The sequence below is a fragment of the Lynx canadensis genome, chromosome D3 (assembly GCF_007474595.2).
Source record: "Lynx canadensis isolate LIC74 chromosome D3, mLynCan4.pri.v2, whole genome shotgun sequence".
NCBI lineage: Eukaryota > Metazoa > Chordata > Mammalia > Carnivora > Felidae > Lynx > Lynx canadensis.
This window is the reverse complement of record NC_044314.2, coordinates 45,242,859-45,268,925: the sequence shown is the minus strand read 5'-3', so window position 1 is coordinate 45,268,925 and position 26,067 is coordinate 45,242,859. Positions and strand designations below refer to the sequence as shown.

Sequence of the window (26,067 nt, the reverse complement as noted above, 5' to 3'; positions counted from 1 at the left end):
TAAAGCCAAACGTCTCCTGTTCCTTCTCAAAGTGGCTCCTCCTGCGCTTTTTTCTATTTCTGAAATGGTTCTATTACATTCTGGCCACCCACTCACAAAATCTGAGAGATGCCTTAACAATCAGAAAGTAAATTGGTTAATTTACATCTCATAATGTCTTTAAAAATCTTTTTTATTTATTACCTCTTAACTGGATATTCTTTAGTATCCTACTAATTGGTTTCTCTGAAGATTATTGCCAAAATAGTCTTCCTAAAACATTTTAACTTTTCATCCCTTTAAAATCTGGAACTGGCTCAACTATATATAAACCAAAGACCGGATTCCTTAGCTGGCATCGGTACTGTGTCACCACTGGGCTTGTCACTTTGTGCTCTGCTCCCATCTTGACACATGCTGTCTTCTACTTGCTTCCACCGGGCTCTCAACACCCTTCACTCATGTTCTTCCCCTTGCTAGAACTTTCCAAATCTCTTAGATTTTATAGAAATCCTGTTGATAGAAAAATCCTGCTGTCTCCTTGAAAACCGCCCAGGACTCCAGCGAGGGATTCTGCTCTCTTCACAGCAGCATTAGCACTTAGTCGTGCCACCTGTGAAAAAAGTGATTTATTCCAGCTCACATCATTATTTTATTTTCTCACTGGGGAAACTCTTCTAGGCATAGCTAAATTGTAAACTATGGCAGAGAGCTATAGTTTTCCATAAATACCTTTGAAGAATGGACATGCTTGCCAAGTTAGTTAAAAGATATTATCACTACAGATGAGAAAAATGAGTATTCAAAGAAACCTAATGGGAAAAAATATGGACTTTTCATGAACCGTGCAGTAAATGTGAGGGCCCTGTTGTTAGTTTTTAAGGCCTCTGTTTCCATATACATCCTCTGTGAAGTCTTCTCTGCTCCTCAACATTGACATTAATTGCCCTTCCTCTCTCCCCCTGAAGTCATTGAGGGTCTACTACATATTAGGTAGCGGGGTAGATGCCAGGGATGGAGGGGTGGATAAGATGAATGTGATCCTTGCCCACATGGAGCTAATATTCTTATAGGGAAAAATACATTAAGCACATAATTACACAATGAATTACATAATGAATCGGTTACCATAGCGGCAAAGGCTCAGCAGCATGCTAATGGAGGCCTGGGGAGCAGAAGTGCGACAGCAGGGTGTAACGACAAGTCTGACCTGGTTTGGTGTTAAGCCTTTTGTTTAGCACCTTTCATTTTACCCTGGTTAGTTGTTAGAGTTGGTTGTTTAGGTGACTATCTCTCCCATACATTTTAAACTTATTAAAGGTCAGTGTGCAGTGTTGTAAGTCTATGGAACTTCCACTAGTATCTAGAATAGTCTCTCGAATAAACATATGTTTCGAATTTAATTGAAGAACAATTATCATTCCTGTAGTTCCCTGTACTCGGGCAATTGGCACACACTGGCTTTATGCAGTTGACAAGTGTACTTCTGTACGACTTCATCTGCTATTGTGCTATCATGTAACTCAAGGACTTTGATCATTCGTTCATAATGCATGTGTTGAGCTACTGCTCTATGCTGTGTTTGGCATTGCATAAACAAAGGCAAAATAGATAAATTGTATGGCCTCTTGAGGAAGTTGAAGTTTAAATGTATTGATAAAAATAAGCACATTATGGGGACGCCTGGGTAGGGCTTAGTCAGTTAAGGGTCTGACTCTTGATTTTGGCTCAGGTGATGATCTCATGGTTTGTGAGATCGAGCCCCATGTTGGCTCTGAGCTGACAGTACAAAGCCTACTTGGGATTCTCTCTCTCTTCCTCTCTTTCTGAACCCCCCAAACAAATAAACATTACAAAAATAAGCAGTTTATGAAAAAATGTGATAACTGCCATAGTGAAAGGATACATAAGGTATCAGGGAACAGAGACAAGAATACTTAGGTTTTCTGAGGAAATATTTTGGGGCAAATTTCAAAGAGAAGTGACGTCTGAGATGAATCTAGGAGGATACTGGGGAGTTGGCAGGTCAACAAGTCATGGATAGGAAAGACACTACAGGCCGACACGGAGAAGACACTTGGGGGACAGATGAGGATTAGAGGGAGAGGCAGGTGGGGTGAATCCTTGTGCCCGTATAAAGAGTCTAGATGACATGTACATGACATATAAAGAGTCTAGACTTTACCATGTAGATGGCAGGGATTTTCGACGAGGCAGGGGTTTGGAACGAACATTCTAGCAGCAGTGGGCAGGTGGAGCTGGGGGGAAGAGGGTCATCGAGAAGACAACTGTGACTGTCCCTTAGGAGAGGAGCCAAGACAATGAGGTAAGAATGCAGGAAAAGGGAATTATCTTGGGCAAATTCAGGAAATTAATCAGACTGGAAGAGTGGACGAGTGGGGGCAAAAAAAGCATAAGGAATGCTGCCCCCCATTTCCCAGACCGGGGAAATAGGAGTAGCAGATATCATGGAAGGCTATGGGGTGGTTTAAGTACTCACTACCTTCAATTTCAGACCCTTTGAGTTCGAGGTGCCCTTGAGAGATAGGGGTCTCAGTAGCAGGACTCCGACGCGGAGTATACAGATTTGGAAGTTGTTGGCTGGTAGAGGTGCTACCCGAGTTTATGGGCCTTAGAAGGCTTTAGTTAGAGCAGTCATGGTGATCACACATCTGCCAGTTTTGAGTGCCTGCCACGTGTCAGACCCGTAACACACCATCACCTACTGCTAGGATAATCTTCCACTTCCATTTCCCAGATGAAGGCACGGAGCCTCAAAAACATTAAGCAAGTTGTTTAAGGCACACAGCTTGGGAAGAAGGACAACTCATGCGCCCAGTTTTTTTTTTCTGGGCTCAAAAAGTATCCACGGTGCCTGTGTCCATTGTGGGGGGACCTTGATGGGCAATTAACAGATAAAGTTGATGATGATAATATTGGTAATTAGATGTGTCCCTTCCTGTCATTGGTTTTGATAGTTTTCTAGTTTAATTGCACAGTATTACCTTTAAGAACGCATCTTTTGTGATTTATTTTCAATCTAGATATGAATGCAGTTAGATGTCTTCATACCATCGTGAAGATCTACTTATTTCTAGTAGTTAATAAGGGCAAGGAGAGCAGTGGGTGGGATGCCTGAAAGCTGGTGCTTTCTGAGGATGCAAACCAGCGTGTCTCTGCCCGGCCCCTCTGTCCCAGAGCTGTTTCTCTCAAGTCGTAGGCCAAGGGCTTCGGAAACTGATGGCTCAGTTATATGAGGGGTGAAGACTGACTGCGTTTCTACCAGGACACCGGGACAGTTGGGAACGTTGTGATCATGCAATCCTAGTATCCGGTGCCATCCGCCCTGTCTCCTTCTTATCCTCATCTCCTACTCTTCAGCTTCAGTTATTCACTGATCAAATGTCTCCTGAGCACTAACTGTGCGCCAGGCTCTGGGCTGCATTTTGGTGGAATAGCCAGCGAAGTCTCAGCTGGTCCCTGCTAGTATGGGGCGGCCTCAGGGGCAGGGGCAGGGGAGGGGAGGGGAGGGAGATACAGAAAAGACAGTCAAGAATGACCACACTTATGGCAGGTGGCAAGACAGGAAGAAGGTGATGCCAGGAGAGCATTAAAAAGGGGCATTCAATCCAGTTTGGAGGGCAGGGAGGGTTTCTTGGAGAAAGTGTGGACTGTGCAAAATCATTTGTTTCCTGTCTCTGTGACTTATTTTCTCTCTCCGGAATATTCTTCTTCATTTTTTTTGCCCAGTATAAAAGCCAGGGGGAATGGAGCAAGCTCGTTTAACTGCTGCATCAACCCAAAGACAAGACATGGATGTGTTTATTCTACAGATGAAGGACTCGAAGCTCAGGGAGATGACGTAACAGGCCCAACTTGACAAAGCCACTGCTAATGCTGTGCTTCTGACCTCAGTCTTACTCATTTGTGGCTTTTTTCAGCTGCACATATATCAAGTAATTTACTCCTTGTTTAATTCCCATTAAATGAATTGATGTAAGTAAAGCACCAAGCATATGTCTGTCACAAGAGAGCATGGCAGTTGAGAACCAGAATTTCTGAATCACGAGGACCTGGTTTCGTGCCCCTTTTCTCTCATTTTCTATCACAGCAACCTTGCCTAACCTATTTTAGTTCTTCTAAGCTTCAGTTTCCTTGTCTCTAAAATGGAGAGAAAAACAGCATTCCCTTGCAGTGTAGAATTACAGGAAATATGTGTAGAGTGCTTAACACAAAGTATGTTCTCTATAAATGATAGATATTTTATTGATTTATTCCTTAAATGTTTATTTATGAGCATCTCTATGTGACAAGTATTTTCTAGGTGTATATCACTGGTTTTCCTCTGCTTTTGACATCCTTTTCTCCTCTTCTCTCTCACTTAAAACACAACAAAGTTAAGAGTCTATGATAAATATTCAATGGGGATAAAGCTGAGTGGAAGAAAGAGGGCAGAGGACAACTGAGAGACAGAAATGGGAAGGAAAAAAAGATCAATGGAAGTGGTGGCAAAGCCAGTGAAAGAAAACAGAGGAAAAGAAATCACAACTACAGTTACAGGAAGAAATAATGAACACTTGGAGCTAGAGGGTAAAGAGAGAAACTAGCGAATTCTAGCTCTCTCTAAGCTGCAACCTTTAAATCATTTAAGCTGCTTGAACACAAAACAATAGTTTCAGTAGTGAGGCTATTTAAGCTGAGCCAACAAGCTAATTTCTATAGTCACCTTGCATGCAAGGACTAAAGTTATAATTGCACTTGCCAGTTCTTTCAATTTTGGGTTTAATTCCTCTCTCTCTCTCTCTTTCCTGTTAAAGCTAAGAAAAATTAAGATATGAGCACTGAGGATGTAGTGAAATGTCAATTACATTAACGGGGAAGTTTCTCCCAAGAACAGGGCTGCTCACTCGTCTGGCAAGACCATCAGAAGCTGAAAACAGACATAACCTCAATGTATGTAAGTAGATAAGGCTTCTCTACAAGGAGACCATTGTGCTTTTATAGATTTATCATTTTATCTGTCTTCTAAGTTATCTTGAGAGAATGAGGCTATTGTTTTTAAATTTATGGATAAATAAAAAGACTTGTGTAATAACTCTGTGGAGTGAGTTTGGAGAAGTCAGGAACACATTCCAGTTCTTTATGTCCATCCCAGGAAGAAATAGCAAAACATTTTGCTTTTTAAAGAAACTCAAAACTTTAATGAGGAGCTGCAACATGATAATGTGCATTCAGAATGTTTGGTCCTCACAACTTTTCTTCTAGGTGCGCCTGCACATGTCAAGTGTGGATGAGAGTCACAAATAAAGTCAATTTGCAATAAAAGAGGTAGAATAATTGGATGTTTCATTGCAAGGATTTTGATATTTCACTGGAATTTTAGATATCTAATAGATTTGAAATATGGCTCCTTAATATCTCCAATATGTTAATGTTTAGTTTTCTAAAAATTAATAATTGTCAAGCAGCTTCTCATCCCCTTGAGTTGAAGATGAATAACAACAAAGGCGTGTATGTATGAGAGAGTTCTGGAGGAGACATGGGGGAGGCAACCTTGACTCCAATACCTTCTTCTAGAGAATGCAGTTGCTAGACAGTTCTTGCTCTAGTTTTGGGGAGTATGATGGGGAGAAGGAGCCCGCTGACCTGGGTTGGAATGCTTTTGTGTTTTCTTTTCTTTTTCTCTCTCTTTTCTTTCCTTCCTTCCTTCCCTCTTTCATTCCTTCCATGGGAGCAGGTGGTGGTGTTACAGGTATGGGTTAGAAAGCAAAGGAAATGAGTCCCTGAGGTGACACTAGAACTGGAAACTGACTTGGGGTGGACCAGGGAGGGTCAGAGACATGGGTGATCAGTGGAGGAGAGGGGTGGGGTGCTTCCATGGGATGGCGAGGGAAGTGCAAGAGAGAAGAAAGCTTTTGTGAAGCCAGGAACACGGTAGCTGGATAGATCACGAAAGCATAAAGTATAAAGTATATAAAGAATTTTGAGCCAGATGCACCAGGTTCCCCACCTTTTAGGGCAGTGTCTTTATTTGTGTTTCCCTAGAAGCAGACCTTGAGTCAAGGATGTGAGTGTAAGTTGCTAATTTAGAGTTGATTCTAACAAATACTTGTAGGACAGTAGGGAAGTAAGGTAGGGAAGAGAAGGCAGAGAGCATAGGGTGAATTTTTAAGCAAGTTAGCACAGTAGGAACTGGATTTCTGTTCCACTGGGGGAACTTTCAAAGCTCCAGAGTTATCCCATCAAATCCCATCAGCCTTGGTTGATGGCTCCTAAAGGGAAGAGGTCTGGCAACTCTCGCCTGCTCTATGGGAGGCCAGGGTAGACACCTTCAGGCAGAGTCACAGGTGTTGGCAGTCGCTGGAAGTCTGGCCAAAATGCAAGGAGATATTAAGAGACGAGAGAATATACAAAGGCACAGCCAGTGTTGTGACAGGAAGTCAATTAACGTTCTGGTTCTCTGTTTTCCCATTTTTAAAGTGAGAATCCTAATATTTGTTCTTGCACATGTTGAAATCGAAGTGATGGCATGGGCTGGGGTCCAGGATCCCAACACCTTGTTCTTTGGAAGTGTCACTTGCCCTTTGGAAGTGTTCACGATGAGTTTGTGTATATATGCATAAAATAAGGCTGAGAAAAGGAGCACCTTATGACCAGATGGAACCTAGTCCTATGGAGCCGAACTAGGCTACATAGAGTTCTGTAAGAGAACTCTGTGAGAGTTCTCTTGCCCGGGGCAGGCAGCCCCGTGACCTAGAACCAACTTTGAACAAAAGTTCTCTTTGGACCCATTTACCCAAGATTTATCCTAAAATCTCAGCCCTCTTATTCTGACACTCTGATGGCAAGAGGAAAGGAGGCTTTTTGAGAATGAGATAAATGCAGTTTTAAAGTTCCTGCAGGAACTGTAGTACAGTTCCTGACCACATAGTTGGTTCCTCCAAAATGTTAATGCATCCTGTCTCTGTGTCTTTCTTGATTTTCCCTTGACATTGGACAGCTCATCCAGAATTCCGGCCTTCCCAACTTCAGAGTGAAATGACCACAGCAACAGGCCCTATTCCTCTAAGAAGTGGTGGGGATAGGCACCAATTAGGAGTGAGCACCTGCTTTTTAAGGACAGCTTATCCATAGGCTAGCTGGCCACCAGTGAAAAAGTGTGGAGCAACAGCCTCTGCTCAGGTGTGGACAGTGACTAGCTAAATCTATTTATCCATCTTCCCTCTGGCTCTAGACTGGAAAACATGGAGAGGTTTGGCTCGTTATTGGCAAAGAGAAAAAAAAAAATAACATCAGCCTTAAAGAGAAGCAGAGTCCAAGAGAACGACTGAGTCAAGGTAATGGTGGAGTAGAGGGTGTCAGCATGGTGAGAACTCAGTCCCAGGAAGCCGTGTACACGCAAGGGCCCGTTTCTTCCCCACCCATTGCCTACCAGTCCAAAGCTACTTGAGTTCTGGGAACGGCCACACTGTGCGAGCAACAGTGACACTGGCAGGAACACATTCCATTTGTCTTATTTGGTTAAGCATCTGCCAGCCCCAGATCAGATTTGCCTGGGTCAGCACCTTCAAGCGACACACAGGCCCCTCTGGCTTACTTGCCTGCATATTTGACAACTCAGCTTTCCTCAAGACTGCCTCCCCAAAGCCTGGCCCAACCCTTTCAGTCTAGAGCAGGCACCTCACACGTTGGTGCTACCATGGGTTACCTGGGCCCTGTACTAGGAACAGAGAGTTGCCATGGGCACCAGATCACGCCATGGTGATCTTGAGGCCATGCTGACACGGATTTCTTTTTGGGATTTCAGTCTGAGGAGGAATGCAAAGGAAGAATGTAAGACATAAACTCATAGCAAAGCAGGAGAACAGAGAGGCGAGGGGCAGTAGAGTGAGTTACCATATGAGGGGGTCAGAATGAGTGGATCTCTGTCAAAACAAAGTGTTGATCAAAATGCGTATTTGTAGGTCTTATCTCTTTGTGCACTAAGATAAATTTTATCAGTTTTATCTTAAGAATATTATTTCAATCTAAATTTTGAAGCCTGTTGGGGTTTCCAAAATGAGTTGTTTCTCCTGAAGGTGACTGTACTTGATTCAAGATGTCACTGAAACGGATACTAAGAGGCATCAATGGTCATGGCCATGAGTTTTTCTTTTGGTCACCCTTTCTTCATGAGGCCAGTAGGAGCGGCACTGATCCTGATCCCTTGGCCTGAGGCTGGGAGTCTTCAGTATCAATACAACCTCATCCCTCAGAGCTGGTACAGATTGAGCTCCTACAGGACATGGGAGGATCACAGAGAGGCGCCTGCCATCTGCAGCCCAGCCTGGGTAAGTGCAACTGTGACACTGGCCAAGGGGGGGTGGTGGTGCTGGGGGCCGTCCAACGCTTTCTGTTGCTGTTTTTAGGCAGAGTCCAAGTCCCGGGAAGTGGCATATACCTGGGGAAATGCTTCTTCCTCCACCCATTCCCTACTAGTCCAAAGCTACTTGAGCCCTAGGAACAGCGATGCCAAGGGGGGGAACAGGGCCGCTGTTGATATCCAACCACAAATCTCATCCAGACACTGATGAACAGGATTTTCTGTCTAACCTATTTATAGAGACATTGCTATCATAAAGCAAGCAAGCATAACTCTCTGGAGGTCCTTCAGAGATGGCATCCTCACCTCCCTTTCCTTAATACAATTCTGTAATCTTCTCCTTGAAAGGAACAAACACATCTTGGTGTACCTTGCTCAGAAATAATATCACAGCTTACTGATTCCACCTACTCTCCAAACAGGGGAAGAATGTATCCAACAGGGGAAGTCTCAGGCTCCACACGGGGAATTTTCTGAGGGTCTCCCATAACTGAAGGCCACTAGTTACCAGCCTGTAGCCAGTATGATAACTGAAAGTGGATAGTTCCGAGCATAATTCATCTGTGAACACCAGAGACAAGACTTGTACTTCTAGACCAGTTCTCAGACCAATGGGAAGACTCTCTTGCCTCATCTGTGACTCAGGCTCCATCCATTGAGATTCCCCAGTTCAGAGCATGCTCCCTCCTGTGCGAGGAGAGATATATTTATACTAATTGGCACAGAGGGTCAGTTTGCCTGTCTTGACCCCTGCCAGGACTTCAGTCTGCTTTAGTGAAAGGAAACGTGGACCAAGGCCATAGGGAGAGGCTGACTAGTGAGAGTGGGTTTTGGATGAATATACACACACTGCTTTACTTGCAATTGTCAATGGCTATCAGACCAATACTTTTCTGCCAAATCAATGTCACTCACTGGAATAGGACATCTAACTGAGCAACTCGGTGGTAGCCGACTCAACCTCCCATCTGAGGCCTCCCTAATAGAGTTGTGGAAATCAAATGGAATAAATACATCATGCTTTATAGGTGGTGTATACTCATGAAATATGGCTTTTAGCCACCACTTTTTTATTTCTGCCGAGAGTCTCGCCCTTCTGCAGTAACCCTGGGGATCTTGTCTTAATTTGTTATTTCGCTTCCCATACTCAGGTACCAAATTCTATTTATTTTTTTTCCATCTAAAGTGTTTATTCTCACTATCAATAGAACACTTATACACATTTTTTCATGCCTAGACTACTGCCATTGCCTGCTGGCAGAATTAATTAAGCAAGGCATTCATTTGAAGTATTTATTGAGCATCTAATAAGCGAACTCTTAAACGTGTTGGGACAAACAACTCTGACAAGGGTCTTGCTCTCATGGTACTTATGTTCTTTGGGTGAAGGTAGATATGAACAATTAACAAATAAATAAACCAGAAAACAATTGCTGAAGCAGAGCCATGTGACATAGCGTGAGTTGTGGGAAGAACGGAGAGACTACATTAAATGGACGTCTCGAGAAGATCTATTTGTGGAGAAGCTGCTGGAGCAGAGGTCATTAAGACAAACATCTCAGGCAGGGGCAGCGAGTGCAAACTCCTCGCCTGGGGATGCACCTGGCCAGGTGGAAGGATGCAGGGGGGAACCCGTGTGGTTGTCGGGAGAAGGGCACAGTGACTTAAGATAAAATCAAAGGGGAGCGTGGGACCATATCTTGTAGGAAAATCAGATCGTGGAAATCACAGGAAGGACTTTGGGTCTCATCAGAGGTGTGATATTAGCCACCGGAGGTCTCGGACAGGGTGATAACATGATGTGAACTGACGTTTTATAAAACTCACTCTCCTGGGGGCGCCTGGGTGGCGCAGTCGGTTAAACGTCCGACTTCAGCCAGGTCACGATCTCGCGGTCCGTGAGTTCGAGCCCCGCATCGGGCTCTGGGCTGATGGCTCAGAGCCTGGAGCCTGCTTCCGATTCTGTGTCTCCCTCTCTCTCTGCCCCTCCCCCGTTCATGCTCTGTCTCTCTCTGTCCCAAAAATAAATAAACGTTGAAAAAAAAAAATTTTTTTTTAAAACTCACTCTCCTGGCTAAGTGGAGAACGGACTGGGGGCCTGGTAGGAGTGGAAGCAGAATGGCCTGGAGAGAGATTGGTGGCTGGTACCACTGGAGACAGAGCAAAAAGGAAAATACAGGATATGGTTTTAAGAAAATTCCACACTAATTTTCTTGAGGTCATTTCTCCATTCCAAAAGCTTCATTGCCAGCACATTCTATTTCCTGCTGAATCAAATCTAAATAACTTTGATTTCAAGTCCTCCGTGATCCTTCCCTGGCCACTTTATATTGATTGTCGGCTTCTCCGAACTCCCACGGTATCTATACTGGTTCAGTTAATACGCAAGTAAGTAATAATACACTCTGTTATCCACACGTAGCACTTGAGGGATGCTAGTCTTCTCTTTCAAGAGAGACAATCCCTTTAGAACAGGGTCTGTGCTGGCACTTACCTCCACATCCTCTGTCACACTGAGCTCAGCTCCAAACACAGGGCACGTGCTGAAATTGCTTAGTGATTGATTAAAAACATAGACCACTAGCATTCGTCTCTTCCGTATTTCTCTCATAGGAAGGGTGATTATGTGTCAATATTCATTGTACCATTGAACCAACATGCAATGCATTAATCATCTCTGAGATAACCAGATGAGGCTTTCTTGTAATCTTTCTATTTGGCGGAGATAATTTCACTTGCTTTGGAGTTTATGAGGCCATAAGTGGCTCCCATCTGTTGATGAACATATTTCTAAGAGTCATTTAGTATCAAGTATGGAATACTTGAGGGGAAGTTAAATTGTAACTTTTATATTAAGTGTCATCTTAGTAACAGAACCAAAATTGGAAGCATGTGTTCAATTTTGGTCTTTCATTTTCAAAGCTTTAGGTCAGGCAAAGAATTAATTTCATTTGTTTACAAAGTAGATTATGCCTAATAAAATCTATTTTGTTTATGGTCACATTTTAGTCAATCCATTGCCTTAGAAAATGAGAGAAATCTGATTGGCTAATCATTCAACATAGTAAATTACATTATTCCACATCCACAGAACATTGGCCTAATTTAATTATTCAGTAATAGCATCATGAAAATACTCTCCTTTAATACATTTTGAGCAAGGCGCATACTCGTGATGAAACAGTGAAGAATCTTGTTTATTCCTTCCTTGTTTGATGACTGACCATGGAATGAAACATAACAATTCTGTGGATAATAACTTTTTCCACATTAAGGATAATAAAGACAAGGTAGCTTTCACTATGATCCTTACCAGTACTCTGAATTTTCACCACTTGTCTGTTATATCTTTTCTTTCCCAGAAATTGGTTCTCTGGTAAGTGCTACTTTACAAATAAAGTTGAAACAAAATTGGTTTCAATTTATGCATAATAAAAGAAATAAGTGGGATAACTTTCTCTCTCTACTGAGAGGTAGAAAAACTCTCCAAGACACTTTCTTTCACTCCTGAGATTCTGACAAGGACCAAGGAGTATTTCCTCAGCAAAATACAGTTACACACAAAATTTTATACAAAATAAAAGTGAAACCTCTCTCTCTCTCTCTTTTTAAATTTATTTATTTATTTTGAGAGAGAGAAAGAGAAAGCAAGCAGGGGAGGGGCAGAGAGAGGATCCCAAGCATGTTCTGCACGGTTAGTGCAGAGCCCGACACGGGGCTCGAACTCACGAACCATGAGATCATGACCTAAGCTGAAATCAAGAGCCAGATGCTTAACTGACTGAGCCACCCAGGCACTCCAGAAATCTCTTGATGGATACCCAGGTGATCTGCCCTGAGGGATCTAAACCATATATATATTATAGATTCTGCAGAATTGGCCTAGAATTAATGACCGTTTCTTGTTATTTGTTTCTTTTTTGGGCTTTTAGAAATATGTATTATGGCCAAATATTGGAAATAGTGAAATTCAAACTGATAAAGATAGACATATTTAAATTTTATAAACATGTTTAAATTTATAAACATATTTCTGATCCCTGATCACTACTTCCTAAAACACAACTTTTAACGTCAACCAGCAACTTTTTACTCAAAATGCTGACTACTTAAGGTCTACGGCTGTCTACCACAAGGTCTCAAGTTTTCACTCGATTCCTTAGTTCCTTATCATGAGGAGAAGGAATAATACGGATAAAATAGTTTAAAGATAGACCAACCCCCCCCCCCCGCCGTGTTTTCGAGTATACATTAAAATACGATGACAAATTGGCTCTGTGGCCCATTTTGATCAAAGCTTTAACTCTAGAAGTGCAAAACAGACATTCCACCCAGAAGAGGTGTTTGAGTTGGGGAACTCTGCTAATTGTGCTCCCGGTCACTAGAACTTGGCCACTGACACCTGTTGCTATAATGATGCTAACCAATTTGCTCATACAATCTGCTGGGTTGAAAAACTTCAGTGACCCCAGTTAACTCATCTTTAGCTGCAAGTGTTAGCAAGCAGGGAAGGACAGGATTAGAAAAACTCCAAAGAGGGGAAGAAAAGGAAGGGGAACAGATTGACTGGAAAATCATCTGTGGAATATATTTCACTGGCATCTTAGGTAGTGGGATTCATTTAGACTATATGGTAAAGGGGCGCCTGGGTGGCTCAGTTGGTAGAAGATGTGACTCTTGATCTCGGGGTCCTGAGTTTGAGTCCCATGTTGGGCATAGAGCTTTAAAAAAATTTAAGGGGCACCTGGGTGGCTCACTCGGATAAAGGTCCATCCTGATATTTCAGCTCAGGTCATGATCCCAGTGTTGTGAGATCAAGCCCTATGTTGGGCTCTGTGCTAAGCGTGGAGCCTGCTTGAGATTCTCTCTCTCTCTCTCTCTCTCTCTCTCTCTCTCTCTCTCTGTCCCTCACCCCTGCTTATGTGCTCTCTCTCTTAAAACATAAAAATAAAATAAAAATAAAACCACTAGATGGTAAATTAGCTATTTTTGTGCAAGAGATGCTACATTTTCAGCACAGAGCTTCAATATCACACATTTTCTCCCATGAGCACATATACAATGATGCAGTTGTTACTAAGAATGAATAACTTATAAACAAGTTTTTAGAAGTAAGGCACTTTTCTGGAAAATAAAGGAATAAAAGAACATTTTATAGTTGGTGAGAATAAAGGTTTCTACTTCCTTTCTTGTTTTATGTCCATGGTATTTGCTTGGGCTCTGCTGAGGAATATTGCCAGGGGCAGCAGACTATCCTGTGTATACTTTTCTTTTTTCAGTTTATAATCTCTTTTCAGGTGAAAGATAGTTTTTCTCTTAGACTAGATTCCCTTGATTTTTCACTTATGTAATTAAAAAAGTAATGTAGTGCTTAACAGGAACCCCAGAGTGAGTATATGCCTATCTTGATTGTTGAAATGCTTTGGGAAAACAAATTACATCATAAATATCTGTATTCTAGGGTCTTATAACCAGTTGCTTCAGCATTAGTGTCAAAATTGGGGTGCTGATTAGGGTGGTCATGAGTGGGATCATTTAGTTAATAGAAAACCTTCCAGGACAGGCATCAGTATAGAGCAACAACAGCAAAGAGGAAGGATTTCGGAATGATATATACCTGAATTTTTTTTTAATGTTTATTTATTTATTTTTATTTTTTTTTAATTTTAATTTATTTTTGAGAGAGAGAGAGAGAGAGAGAGAGAGAGAGAGAGCATGAGTAGGAGAGGGGCAGAGAGAGAGGGAGACACAGAATCCGAAGCAGTCTCCAGGCTCTGAGCTATCAACACAGAGCCTAACATGGGGCTCAAACTCACGGACTTGACCTGAGATCTTGACCTGAGCCGAAGTCAGACACTTAACTGACTAAGCCACCCAGGTGCCCCTATTTATTTTGAGAGAGAGAAAGAGAGAGAGAGAGAGAGCGGGGGAGGGGCAGAGGGAGAGAGGGAGATAGAGAAAATCCCAAGCAGGCAGAGCCTGATGTGGGGCTCGATGTCACAAACCATGAGATCATGACCTGAGCCAAAACCAAGAGTCGGACGATGAACCGACTGAGCCACCCAGGTGCCCCTCTACCTGGATTCTGATTCCAGCTCTGCCACTCACCAGCTGTGTGCCTGTATAGACTCGTGGCTGGTGCTTACAGGGTAGAGTCGTATTACTTCCATCCTGGTGTGTAATCTCGGGCAAGCTACTTCCCTTAATGGACCATGAGTCCCTGGGTTTGTAACTATCGCACAAGATGACTGCTATGAGGTTTAAATGAGATAATTTGATGTAAAATTTAGCCCAGTGCCTACACACAGAAAGCTCGTTAAGCACCTAAGAACGATGCTAACCATTATTATTATTATTAATTTAGTGCTAAGCATAGCAGAACCTGAAAAATGACTAAATCTTTCAAGCTTGAGTTTCCACCTATATAATAAGGAGATTAAAATATGTATCCTCATAGGTTTGTTGTGACAAATAAGACACATAGAACACTAAGCGAGTAGCACAATTATTGGTCACAATTATTCAGAGGCATTTTGAGTGAGTGGAGAACTATCTGCATATTTGATTGCTAATAAATCGTGCAGTGTTGCTAATAAGCCATTTTCTTGATCTCAATCATTATTTTCTTCTTAGTGTTCAGGCTTTTAAAGTACCCGAGGGCCATTTTCTCATTCTCCCTTTGTCTTTACGGTAGATTTCCACAGACCATTGTCTTGTCTATTTCCTCAGAAACCCTTACACAATATTTTGATTTTCTTGGTTTCCAATTAAAGAGGCGAGCCCCAGCTTTGTGACATTTATACCTGAGTATTTTCTAGATAGGAAGCCATCTGACCTTTGATAAAAACCATCTTTTAGAAATCCTTCTTTGTTAGCCACTATTCATGCTACCACTTTTGGAGCATTTCAGTACTGCTTTCAAGCATTCTTTAGAAAGACTCATAAATTGGATAGCTTTTATAAAGCACAACTTCCGGTTCTGGAAGGTACTCCTAAAAGGGAATTAGGGGGATGGGATCTTCACTAGTTCCATTAGTGCTGAACTTGAGGTGAGAAACTCTCTTTAGGTCAAAGTTGTCTCCTTGAGTGCATGGCCATTTTGATAAGAATAGTGCGAGGTAATGTAATCCCACTTTAAATTTAGAAGTTATAAAGTTCATGCGACACTGAAAAGGTGACAGTGAATGGCGCTGCCATTCTTCCATTCGAGAAAAAAGTCAGGTGCTCATGTCTTGACCCAAGCAAATCATTTAACATTCTACAGGCTGTTATGGAATGTGGACATAAAGATAAAATAGAGGTGTAGGTCTCCCTGCCCTTCAATTCTGTCATTCCTCTGACAGTGTGACCATTATTCGTAGAGACCATGTGCATTCTTAGCTTGTCCCTTCTGTTTTTGGCTGAGATTCCTTGCTGGGGAGGTCAAAGGACAACACTTGGGTCCTGCCTTGTAAAAATCAATGACTCAACAGTTTAGAGCAGTCCAGTGTATGGCGAGTGGACCGCCCGCATTTAGCAGTCCCTCTGACTACCAGGGTAACAATTTACTGACTTGGAAGGTTTAAATTGACCAACAATTGGTTAGGTGCTTATGATGTGCAAGGTCTAGCAGTGGATACTGAAATGAACCAAACATGATAGGGACAAATAGAGTAGAAAACGCAAGGATCTGTAGCAAAGGAGCTGGAAAATAATATGGGACCATAGACGAGGGAGAGATTATTCTTCACTACGTGATGAAGGAAAGCTTGGTGGAAGGCATTTGAGTTATGTCTTGGAATATGAGTAAATTTTGCATGTGCAGGAAGAGGGGTTAGTATGCTGGTAGAACAGTTTTATATAGCACACAACATTTTTGCATAAAGGAGCAGAATGGGAAATAAATCTAGGGAGGTGGGGAGCGTGCTGTCCAAAGGACTGTGGGGTCACAGGGTCTTGGATTTCATACTCAAAGGTTGGGGTTTTATCCCAAAGACCACAGGGTTCAATCTTGGCTTTTTATGAGAATCATATACTGAGTTGTAAAGCCGCAGATATCTGAGCAGAAGCATTCCCGACATTTGTGTTGCCCAGAGCAAGTGTAGGCATGGAGGCCCACATACTGTGCGTCTAAATATTTAGAAGTTTCAAGGTAAGCAGGACTCGATACGTGGCCCTTGTTTCCACCCAGGGTCTGCAGCCTCTCCAGAGGGACTGTTCTGGGCCTGGAGGTAACAGGAGCCCTCTCTTCTCCCTGAGAGCCAACCTGCCACCAGAGGCCTGAGTGGCTCGTGGACCTTCAGGAGGAAGGCAGGGCAGAAGTGGTACTCAGGCGGGAGACTGGACCCGCTGCCATGAAGGAGGCAGATGACTCAGGCTCTTCAGATTCCTTGGTGGGGTGTGGAAGGGACTGCGGGAATGGGTCACGTACCTCACGCCCCACTTCTCTGACCTTGGGATTGCCAGGCAGTTGTAGGTACCACCCGAAACCGTACCCCCGACTCCACCTGTGTCCTAAGCAGAGGGAAGGGCAGAAGTACACTTAACTCAGGAGCACTGTCTGCCTCCACATCCTCCCCCGCCCCCGCCCCGAGAGGATGTGGGGTGGCTACTTTGAGGCTCCCGCAGCCCCTCCTTCTCTGGTTTCAAAAGGCACAGGGTGCTTTTTAACCCCCAGCCCAACCCCACCGCATCTGATAACCCGGCCTGATTCAGCCGCTCTGTCGTGCTCCCCTGTTGTGCTCCCATATTTTGTGTGTGCTCCATTGATTGTCAAACTTTAAAATATGACGCTGAGAAGGAAAGAAAAGTCTCTGTATTTCTGTTTGCGATGTTTGGGGTCTTCTAAAGCACATGACCCCTTTTGGTCTGGTCTAAGGGTTGTGCTGTGTTTGAACCCAACCAGGGATCCTGTGCTTCTTGGGCTGGCGTAGGAGTGCAGCCTCAGGGTTTGTGCTAACAAAGTTCCAAGGGTGAGTATAATGCACAGGCAGGGGTTGTAATCACCGCTAAACGTGGGAAAGTCTTTCTGTTTGATTTTTGTTTTGCAGCAGAGGAGGGATGCGGATGGTTGGGATTTTAGGAAGCAGAGAGGAGCAGAATGGAGGACGAATGGAAAATGTGGACGGAAGCAGGAGAGCCTCGCCGAACAAGCGCCTCCATGAGGGGCTGGCCGAAGCAGGGGCTGTGGGCTGGGCATTGGAGGAGCTGGATGGAGGGGCGATGGGAGATCACATCAGAAGTGCTCAGTGGTCACAGGGAGAGATGGGGTTGAGGATCAGTCTGAGGTCCCCAGCTTTTTGTGGCTGACCCGTGTCCCCCCAGACAGGTACGTGGACGTCCTGGCTCCTGGTGCTTGTCAGTGTGACCTTATTTAAAAAGAGGGCATTTGTCATTTGTAGATGTGATCAAGTTAAGATGAGGCCATTAGGGTGGGCCTCAACCCCATACAGCTGGTGTCCTTAGAAGAAAAGAAGAGACACGCAGGAAGGAAGCCACATGACAAAGGGGCAGAGAGTGATGGAGCTACTAGCCGAGCATCGCCAAAGACCACTGGCTGCCACCAGCAGCCGGAAGGAGGCAAGGAGGGATCCTCTCCTATAGGTTTCTTGTGGAATGTGGCCCTGCTGATCACTGGCTTTTGGACTCCTAGCCTCCAGAACTGTGAGACAATACATTTCCGTTGTTTGAAAGCACCCAGTTTGTGGTGGTTTGTTCCAACAGCCCTAGGAGCTAACGCACAGCTTTGACGGCACACCTATGGGTGGTGGCTCTCTCTGAACCAGGCATTCAGTGAAGGTGAGCCTTTGTCCCAGCCAGCACCTGAGTGTGCATGTTCTCTCCAACATGCACGTCCTCTCCACAAGAAACGGAGCCCCTCTTTGTCACCTAGCTGTGTATTAATTCCCAATGGGTTTCAATGATTTCCTATGCAAAAAGGCATACACACAAGGTATTAATTTACTGCGGTTTTCAACTGCCCACCATATAAGAAGGCAGTTTCCAAGTTCAGTTAAAAGGTTTCACGTACAGTATTCCCATTCGGTACCGGCCATATTCCGAACTGGCTTTTGAAGGTATTTGAGGTAGCATTTTAAAGCATTATCTTTAATCTCCCATAGTAAAAATTATTCAGAAAACCTACAGGAGATTTTCATCTCTAGAAGGAGCATTTTTCAGAGAGGAAATTGTTACAGCACTGAACTGCCAAAAAGACAGCTGAAAAAATGGGTCATGCTTTCATCCCATTCTGGGACAGGAGCTGCCAAACGGATCACTGCTCATTTTTGTCCTCTTCTCGTAAACAAGCTGCGTTAACAAGTTACTTTAAAAAAGCATACTAATTTCCCCAGTGAATTACACAGGAAAGAATCCAGCGTTCCCTCCAGAGAACTCAAATAGTTGTTTGTTCTCAGAGCTCAGGTGTGGTAAAATAGCTGTGGGCTAAAAACGCACGCTGGCGATTGGCCAGTAGGCTGGAGCTCTCCATCCACTCCAGCCTTGATTTCTCACATTGGTGTGCAACTCAGAGCTTGCTTAATGGGGGGAAAAAAAAGGACTTGATTTTCAATTTCAATTTAATTACACAATCTATAGTGCCTAGTGGGAAGGATTTAGGGGCAAAGATTAATGCTCAACAGTGCTCCATTTCACATTCTTTTCTGATGAAGAACACTGTATTGATTATCCAAAATGAGTTTTCAAACTTGTTTTTTAAAAGCCAGATTCTGGGAGTAGCGGAGGGATTAAAGAAGGGGTGTGACTTCATTTCTTGGTTCTTTGCCAAAATTAGATAAATTAGAGGTGTGAGATGTCTCTTTGAGTTGTTTTGCCAGTGCGTTCTTGAGAGTGGAAAGCTTTTCTGTACTTGGGAGAAGAAAGAATAGAAATTCTATGGTAAAATTAGAAATACCAGCTGGCAGACACTGATTGAACAATACAACTATCTGTTTTAAGAATGACTGTATAACGAATATACTTAAGACTCTTCCTTATTATGGTCAGTCCAAAGAATTTCACTCTTATTGGGCCTGGAAATCATTGTGATTTCATCTGGCAACTAATCAGTGTTTCAGATTACAAGTAAATATTTGGTGTTCTATTTTGGTGTCTACATATTCTATCAGTTTAGCCACATGTAAAATGAAGGAAAATGTAGGAAATGTAAATCTGCCCATAAAAGGGGGCCTTAATATATTTCTTGATCAATTGCTCTAAATTGTTAACTTAATAAAATAAACAGGTCTCTTTATAAGAAAAACTATTCCCTGTGTGACTTAAATAAATAAAAATGGTAGCAATAAACCTTACCAGTTAACTGTTGTCAGCCTTACCAAACCACTTGAGCACATACAAATAATTGAAAATACAATGATCAAGAAATGAAGCTCGAAAAGCAAATAAACTATTTGAAACAGCTAACTGGTCTTGCCATTGCACAATGACAGCATTTTCAAGTATAAAGATGGCTGTTACTGTGAATCAACATTTCCAATTACATGAAAAGCAAAATGGTACCTGCTCAGCATTAAATTTTGCTGGCTGAACTTGCACAATAGTACATTAGCCAAATGAGTTAACTATTTTTAGAGCTTGATGAGCTACTGGGCATCTGGCACAGATTAGGTAAAGCTAGAACTTAATTTGGGTGGAATCACAACGGGACTAGAATTGGAACTTATTTGGGAGGGCACTAGAAGCCTTTGGAAAATGTACCCTTGACTGGTATAAAAGTAGACTTACCACTCTTCTCCTTGGCAAGGGTGAGTCATAATTTATGCCAGAGGAGAAGTACGAAAACCAAACCAAACAAAAGACGTGGAGATTTGGGTTTGTGAGTGGAGCCTGAGCAAACTGCTGTCTGCTTTCCTGGAGTCTGGTGGAACAGGAAGCCTTCAGAGATTGACAGCCCTCTTGGCCTATTTAAAGGGGAGGCGGGGTTGGGCAAGATAGGGTTTGGGAAGGCCTCCCTTGGTTTCAGGGGTGGCTTTATTCAACTCCCTAAAACAGTTAGAGGAGTGATTTCATTTACTAGTAAATGAAAAGTAACAAGATTGGATAAGAAAACAGGGACACACCCAGGAAGACATTGGCTAATTGAGCTTAGAAATCAAAGACCATAATGGAAAGCAACTTGCATGTTTCTACTGCTAGGGGTTCTGTTCTTAACTGTTTGGGAGGGAGTGACTTTCAGCGGGGCAAATTAAAACTTGGGAAAATCACACAGGAGAGTCACTTTAGCTAAGGGAAAAGTAGATAAAAGTATCTATTTGCAGCCATGATATTATCAACGCAGAGGTCATGTTATGTTCAGAGGGAAGCTTACGAATCAGAATTCGCAGAGTCTCATTTCTCTACTGTTTCCTTTGGTGGATGTGCAGAGGGAAGGAATGAGATGGGGGACAAAGAAAGTACATGGTCATCCATGTATGACCAATTTGTTTGTTTTCAGAACCAAGAGCATGTGTATTGCTCATACCCAATAATTAGCAAAGCTTTTTTCCCTCATATTTACAAATGCTTGATTATTAACATCCAAAACATAATTCTCCATTATAATTTATGAGAAGTGAGGAAATACCTGGTTGGTGATATGTCCCCGGATTTGTTCTCTAGTCACTGAAAGAGAAAGCAAAAATAAATGTCACATTAAAGTGTGAAAAGGAATTAAATGCAGTAATGATCCTGCTCTATTCTCACTCAAAATTCCAAAGCAGTCATGGGCTCTCTGAGCAAACATTTGTCTTACAATATGGACTTTTACAATCACTCCCATAATTGGAATGAAAGAAAAAAAAAAAGCCAAATCCTACATAAACCACATGAGGCAAAGGTAATAGAAAACAGAGTGGAAATCCGGTAAGGGTGATACCAGAAGAATGTATTAAACTTTGGCGGAGAAGTGAAGAGATGAAAAGGACCGAATAAAAATTTGAACAACAGCCAGTCCAAGGTTTTCAAACAATGACAACCTGTTCAAGTATAATACTAACACTGAGCTCATGGAACCTTGAAGACTAGACAAGGACATCTAATGTGGCAGGTGGCAGAGGTGCTACTTTTAAAAACTTTTCCCTCACCTATGAAGATAATAAAGACATTATTATACTTTGTTGTTACAGTACTGCAGAGAATAAAGTGAAAACCCACAGTTTATAAAAGTATCCTGGTCAGGACAAGAAAACAAAACACAGAGTAATGTATGAAAGGCAACAGGGAGTGTAAAGAATAAAGATGTTAAAATAATAAACCTCCAGGGTGCTTGGCTGGCTCAGTCAGGTAAGTGTCTGACTTTGGCTCAGGTCATAATCTTAGGGTTCGTGGGTTCAAGCCCTGCATTACGCTCGCTGCTGTCAGTGCAGAGCCTGCTTTGGATCCTCTATCCCCCTCTCTCTGCCCCTCCCCAGCTCATGCTCTCTCTCTCAAAATAAAGAAATAAACTTAAAAAATTAAAATAAATAAAATAATAAACCTCCATGTTGAAAACAACCTGAACGTGATCAGTGTTGTATATGTCTTAAATAAAAGGGAAGAAAAATCCTTAGTAATAATAAATAACAAACAACCATCAAGAAAGAGAGAAGAGGGGCACCTGGGTGGCTCAGTCAGTTAAGCATCTGACTTTGGCTTAGGTCATGATCTCGCGATTCATGAGTTCGAGTCCTGCGTGGGGCTCTATGCTGACAGCTCAGAGCCTGGAGCCTGCTTCAGCTTCTGTGTCTCCCTCTCTCTCTGCCCCTCCCCCACTCACACTCTGTCTCTTTCTGTCTCTCAAAGATGAATAAATGTGAAGAAAACTTAAAAAAAAATAAAGAGAAGAAATTTTATGGCACTGTGGTATTCTGGGCTTGTGAACATCTTGGTAGGATACATACTTTATTAAACAGATTCTTTTAAAATTTTAATTAAGATAATTGTTCAGTCACTTGCATTTGCAGGAAATAAGGCAGACAGATCCTGTGTCCCTTTACCCAGTTTCCCCCAGTGGTGACATCTGGAAGAGCGATAGATAGCACAGTATCACAACCAAGATGCTGGCATTGAGGCAGTCAGGATAGAGCATTTCATTTTTTTTTTTTAACGTTTATTTATTTTTGAGACAGAGAGAGACAGAGCATGAACAGGGGACGGGCAGAGAGAGAGGGAGACACAGAATGTGAAACAGGCTCCAGGCTCTGAGCTGTCAGCACAGAGCCTGACGCGGGGCTCGAACTCACGGACCATGAGATCATGACCTGAGCCGAAGTTGGACGCTTAACCAACCGAGCCACCCAGGCGCCCCAGGATAGAGCATTTCAGACACCACAGAGATATTTCAAGGTGTCCTTTTATAGCCACACCTATTTCCTCCCACCTCCTCCCTCTTAGCCCCAGGCACTCACTAATCTGTTCTCCATTTCTATCGTTTTGCCATTTCAAGAATATTATATAAATGGAATCATACATTTTATAACCTTTCAGATAGGTTTTTCTCTCTCAGCAGGGTTCTCCAGAGATCCATGTTGCTGTGTGTATTCCTGTACATTCATTCCTTTTCACTGAGGAGTAGTATTCCATAGTATGGATGTACAAACATATGTTATGGATGTATGCATTTATTTATTTAAAATTTATTTTTTTAAAAATTCAAATTAGTTAACATACAGTGTAATCTTGGTTTCGGGAGTAGAACCCAGTGATTCATCACTTACATATAACACGCTGTGCTCATCCCAACAAGTGTCCTCCTTAATGCCCATCACCCACTTAGCCCATCCCCCTACTCATCTCCCCTCCTACAACCCCCAGTTTGCTCTCTGTATTTAAGAGTCTCTTATGGTTTGCCTCCCTCTCTGTTTTTATCTTTTTTTCCCTTCCCTACCCCTATGTTCACCTGTTGTGTTTCTTAAATTCCACATTATGAGTGAAATCATGAGAATTGTCTTTCTCTGCCTGACTTGTTTCACTTAGCGTAATACACTCTAGCTCTATCCATGTTGTTGCAAATGGTAAGATTTCATTCTTTTTGATAGCCAAGTAGGATTCCAGTGTGTGTGTGTGTGTGTGTGTGTGTGTGTGTGTGTGTACCACATCTTCTTTATCCGTTCACCAGTGGAGGAACATCAAAGTGTGTTTAACCATTCACGCATTGAAGGACATCTCGGTAGTTTCTAGCTATTATGAATAAAACTTCTATCAACATTTGTGTGCAGGTTTTTTGGTTAGTGCAAGTCCTTACTCCTCTGGGGTAAATGCCCAGGAGTGCAGTTGCTGGATTTTATGGTAGCTGCATGTTTAGTTGTTTAAGAAAACATGCCAGACTTTTTTTTTAAAGACATGTAATGAATAATCGATATTTACCTATCAATTAATTAACCAAAAATAAGTGTATTTGAAAAGTTTACTAAGTGCTCTGTATCTGGCAAGGTGGTACATGAGATACAGTATAAGGAACATCCAAAATGGAATGATGGTGTTAAGAGTGGACTATTTAATCATGTCACTGTCACAAAATGCCAGGGGCCAATCTTGGAGTCCTTAGATAATAAGAACCAATTTCCTTCACTTTTTAATGGCATTGCCCAATAAGATATGGCTGATATGTGTTAATAGATTCTTTGTTGGATTATATGCCGAATGTTTAGAGAAGAGGCAACATGGTTTGTGAGAAAAGCTTGGCCTTTTGAATCAGATCATCAGTATTGCCAAGAAGAGGGAGGAGAATATCCATGCAGAAGGAACAGCATGTGCAAAGCCATGTGACAAGGGGGAGTTTAGGGGGTCCAAGGCCTGGAAAGGAAGCCAATAAGGCCAGAGTAGAGAAATAAGGGTCGGGGTGTGTGATGTCAGATGACGCTGGGCAGCTAGTGATGTAGATGCCTCGGGGAGATTTACGATCATTACAAGAGCAGTGGGAAGTCAGCCATTAAGGAAATTTGGGCCAGGTAGGGACATTGGAATTGCGGGGTCAAATCTGCATTTTTCAAAGACCACTCAACTCTTGGCTGCTGACTGCAGAATAGGCTGGCGGGGATCCTGGGGATGGCAGCCGCACTACAAAATCTTAGTTTTGTTTCCTTAGGAACGAAGGGAAATCTGAAGGAATTTGAGAGAAGAATGAGAGCCCAAACAATCAGATCATCTTCGTGTAATAATATAGCGGCCCACTGGACTCCAGCAAATGGAGAGACAACAACCTCCTATCTAATTAGAGCCCTCCCATTTACTAGATGTTTGATTTGGGGCCCATTAACTGATGCCCTGCCTGTCTGGCCATCTGTAACAAAGAGTTCATAATACCTACCCCTTTCCAGATTTGTGAGGACTAAAATAAATTTTGCAGGCAAAGGATAAGTGAAGGGCATTCGAAGGGCATTCCCAGGACCGTGACAGGAAGAACAGTCTCAGAGGCAAGAAGAGGGTATATCTGGATGACTCTCGAGGTGTTCTGAGTAGCTAATGGAGTGAAAGCATATAGCACAGCAGGTGGGAAGTATAGAGCGTGGGAGGAGGGTAAGAGAACAGCCATGGGATGTTGTTGGCACGACGGACGTGAGGCTGAGAAGGGGTGTTCAGGCCGTGGGATGCCAGCAGACGCTTTTCAGCAGGGGGTGAGGAGACCAAAGCTGTGCTTGAGAAAGATGGTTTTGGTGGTGGTGTGGAGGATGGGGTGACGGTGAGGGGCAGACAGGTGGCAGAGAGAGCAACAGGCATGCCCAGTGTGCAGGCAGGAGTGATGAGGGTCTCAGCCCGGGAGGGAGAACAGAGATGGAGGGATGCCTGGAGTTGGTGGCCTTTCTGAGGTGGATTCTGGAGACTGACTGGATGTGGGAGTATGGGAGCAGGGAGCAAGAGCATCCCTAGGTTTTCAGCTAGGGGAGCTGATGGATAATGGTATTACCAAACATACAGTGGGAAAAGGAACAGAATGTAAAGAGAAGTTATAAAAGGAGCCCTCTGGGCTTGTCCCCATGATTAAAGTGAAGATATCTGTATGTTATGAAAACTGACATGGCAATTATGGTAAACAGAATAACGCCCCCCCCCAAATGTCCACATCCTAATTTCTGAAACCTGTGAATATGGTACCTTCCATGGCAAAGGGTCTTTGCAGATATGATTAAGTTCAGGGTCTTGAGATGGGAAGATTATCTGGGATTATTGGGATGCACCCAATATAATCACAAGTGTTGTTCTAAGAGAGAGGACGGAGAATCAAAGGGAGAGGGAAGGGGAGGCAGGGGCTGGAGTGGTGCAGTGAGGAAACGGGCCACGAGCCAGGAATGTGGGCAGCCTCCAGACTGGGCAAAGGGAAGGAAGTGGATTCTCCCCTCGAGCCGCCTGAAGGTATGCAGTCTTGCCGTACTTTTCTTCTGGTCTAGTGAAACCATTTTGGAGCGTCTGACTTCCAGAAGTTTAAGAGTAATACATCTGTGAAAGCCCCAGCTACAGCTACATGTAGGAACCCAAGACACAAACCTGGGCTGTGTCGTGGGATGACAAGACAGGCTGGGCACAAGTCTCCTTGGCAAAGGGTCAGACTGAGTCCAGGATTTGTGTCATCTGTCCGAATGAGGAAGAGGCAGGGGACTGTTGGTGGGAGAAGTGGCCAGGCCGTGTCCAGTTCAGACAACAAGGCAGGTGCTATGCTGGGAGATTGAGGGGTAAGGCAAGGGCTGATTCAGATGATAACAGGGCAGGCTTCTAGTTACTGAGGTCATTTAGTCGGCTGAGGATCACAGGGGCTCAGAAGCCAGACATTTCTGTGA

General features: G+C 43.1%; 1 protein-coding gene across 1 annotated transcript in view; it reads right to left on the bottom strand.

The window, feature by feature from the left end:
- Positions 1-26,067, bottom strand: part of CHST9 (carbohydrate sulfotransferase 9) — a 51,219-nt gene that overhangs the window by 8,475 nt on the left and 16,677 nt on the right. The window contains exon 3 of the mRNA XM_032595334.1: positions 20,901-20,938. Coding sequence (XP_032451225.1) covers positions 20,901-20,938 — 38 coding nt within the window. The remainder of the gene's footprint in view (positions 1-20,900; positions 20,939-26,067) is intronic.